Source organism: Plectrocnemia conspersa, unplaced genomic scaffold (genome assembly GCF_051122295.1).
Source record: "Plectrocnemia conspersa isolate PC_06_02 unplaced genomic scaffold, ASM5112229v1 ptg000007l, whole genome shotgun sequence".
NCBI classification, from domain to species: domain Eukaryota; kingdom Metazoa; phylum Arthropoda; class Insecta; order Trichoptera; family Polycentropodidae; genus Plectrocnemia; species Plectrocnemia conspersa.
This window is the reverse complement of record NW_028277171.1, coordinates 4385087-4387648: the sequence shown is the minus strand read 5'-3', so window position 1 is coordinate 4387648 and position 2562 is coordinate 4385087. Positions and strand designations below refer to the sequence as shown.

The following is a 2562-nucleotide window of genomic DNA, read 5'->3' as shown; positions in this document are numbered from 1 at the left end:
ACAAGGTGGTTAAAAAACATATTTAACATGTTTTTTTGGGTTCTTCAGGCAAAAACTTTGTTTTAATATCATAAGTTTGATTCGTCGCCTGTTATGTGACTCTTTTTGTTACAAATGCGACAGTTTTGAGACAATGTTTACTACTCGTTTCATTCTTAAAATGGTACAAAATACCGATATTTACTAATTTTATTTTTCAAGCACGATGTACTTGATGTGTTTTGATTTACCTTTGTCATATTTGACATCTTTGCGGCCTTCTTGTAACGTTTGTATTATTATTAAATCCTTTGATTCGACATAGCATCCTAACCTTCTTCTTTATTTGCACTAGCTTATTGAACTTTTTTACCCAAAAAATGAAAACATATTCTATGTTCCTTAATTTCAAAACAAAAAAATAGCCGAGCGTAACAGAATGCGTCGTCAATACTTGTTTGTTAAGCACAAACCACGCTTTCAATATAGATGACAAATTATTGTATATAGACAGTACAGCCAATGTGAGAAAAAATATATGCTTAGTCGAAAATGATATCAAATAGTGTCGGTATTTTTTAATCATACCTCATATTGTTTTATAGCTAATTTGAAAAAAATAGTAACTTTAAAACTACATATTTAATACAATGAAACTAGCATTAAAATATAAATAAAAATTGTTCAAGAACAATTATGAAAGCCTAAAATTATCAATAAAATGAAAGGGATATTATTTATTTTAAACTTTACAATATACTATTTATTTTGTGTAATTGGTTATGTTATGTATAGTTTTAGACAGTTTTCTATAAGATTTCTAGGGTGTTAGTGTCAGATTAGTGTGATATTGAGATTGATTAAAAGCTGGAAAAGCTGATAACAGTTTATTGTTCAAAATATACCAGTTTTATGTACTAAGTTCCTCCATCAATAATTTTAGTTAGTCACCTGAGGTGCCTTAAAGTTTGGCCACCCCTGATGTATAAATATCATACTATATATTGCGTTGAGTTATAGGTGTGATTTGAGCTCTATAAAAATTATATATAGTAAGAAAAATTTAAATTATTGATATTCAAAGTACTATAATAATTAAATTTGTATCTAATTATATTATAAAGAATATTTTTGCCTAATATCTGATTTTATTATTTATTATTATTATTAATATTCCTACCCGGCTTATATGTATTCTTGTTTTTTGATTTATATGGTGTGTTTATATATTTTTTAGGCTCTGAATTTAACCATTTTTTACACTGTCAACATGGTATTACATAATTAAAATTAATGACAAGATTTGTTAGGTTAAGAGTAGTCATATGTCTTATTTTAAAATATTGAAAAGGTAATATATTTTTAATGCTATTTATTTAAAATAAATTACTTAATAAAAAAAATAATAACCTAAGGGTGTCATCGGTCTGTTTAGTGGTAGTAGTTTTGGGCAGGGGCGGCATATCCGTGGTAGGCTATTGGAGCGGCGATTTTAGCGATCACTGGAGTGGCGATCTTGGCAATGATTGGTGTCGCGACCTTGATCACTGGTTTGTAGGCTGCGTGTTGGGCTGGCTCGTTGTGCACTACGGCGTTGAATCCATTATGTTCATCGGCGGTGTATTCTACAATACGGCGAGAACCATCAGCTTCGATGAGGGAGTAAGATCCGACGACATTGTCTCCGTGACGTTCTTCCTTCTGACTCTTGATGTCTCCGGTAGTCTCATCATGGACCGAGTATTCGAAGTTGTATTCGGCTGGGGCGTATTGTTCGACTGGTACGGCGTATTTCTGGACAACTGGGGCGTAATGGTCCACTGGAGCGATAACTGCAGCTGAAGCCACAGCCACGAAGCAGGATACGAGGAAGAACTGGAATATATCACAATACAAATTAATATATAATCACAATTAAAAACACTTTGGATCACTGAACATACTTTGAACGCCATTTCTTTGCTGTTGGTTGCGTTTGAGATAAACTGTGTCTTTTGAGTTGATCTCTGCAGCTTATATACTGGTTGTTAACTACCCTACCACCGAATCTGTCATTATTGGGCAATTTTTGGTGTCCAGTTTTTGTATGTGCTACTACATATTCGAATGTCCCTATTACGAGGTACTGAAAAAAAAAACACTATGGCGACACATACTGGATCGCCTACTTTAAGTCATTATCGTGTCAATCTGTTGCATAGATTAATTTGATTTGGCATTGATCTAAAGAATGTTACATTGATCCAGAAAATTTGAATATGTCATAACCTTTAATTATTCATTAAGTACTATTACCGCGCGATATAAAAATATGTAGCAGAATTCAATGAATAGATAGTTAAGAAATGTTTACTTTATTAAGTATTTTAATTCAGTAGATATTTTATTATTAATGATTTGAAACAGGATACATAAATTTAATGCATTTATTTTGGATATAATTCATAAACGACATGCTTAGGCAAATTTTATATATGAATGGTTAATTAGATTATTTGTTAAGCAATTTGCAAATAGCAAATTCAAGTAACATAGATTTATAAACGTTTAAATTATAAATCTTATAAGTAGAAAAAGTTACTT

At 31.1% G+C, this 2562-nt stretch overlaps 1 protein-coding gene across 1 annotated transcript; it reads right to left on the bottom strand.

The window, feature by feature from the left end:
- Positions 1-1395: 1395 nt before the first annotated feature.
- Positions 1396-1934, bottom strand: LOC148233698 (larval cuticle protein A2B-like). The gene is made up of 2 exons (XM_088188643.1): positions 1923-1934; positions 1396-1854 (listed from the first exon to the last, which is right to left on the bottom strand). The coding sequence occupies exons 1-2, from the start codon at positions 1932-1934 to the stop codon at positions 1411-1413; spliced, it is 456 nt and encodes a 151-aa protein (XP_088044769.1). The 3' UTR covers positions 1396-1410.
- Positions 1935-2562: the final 628 nt, after the last annotated feature.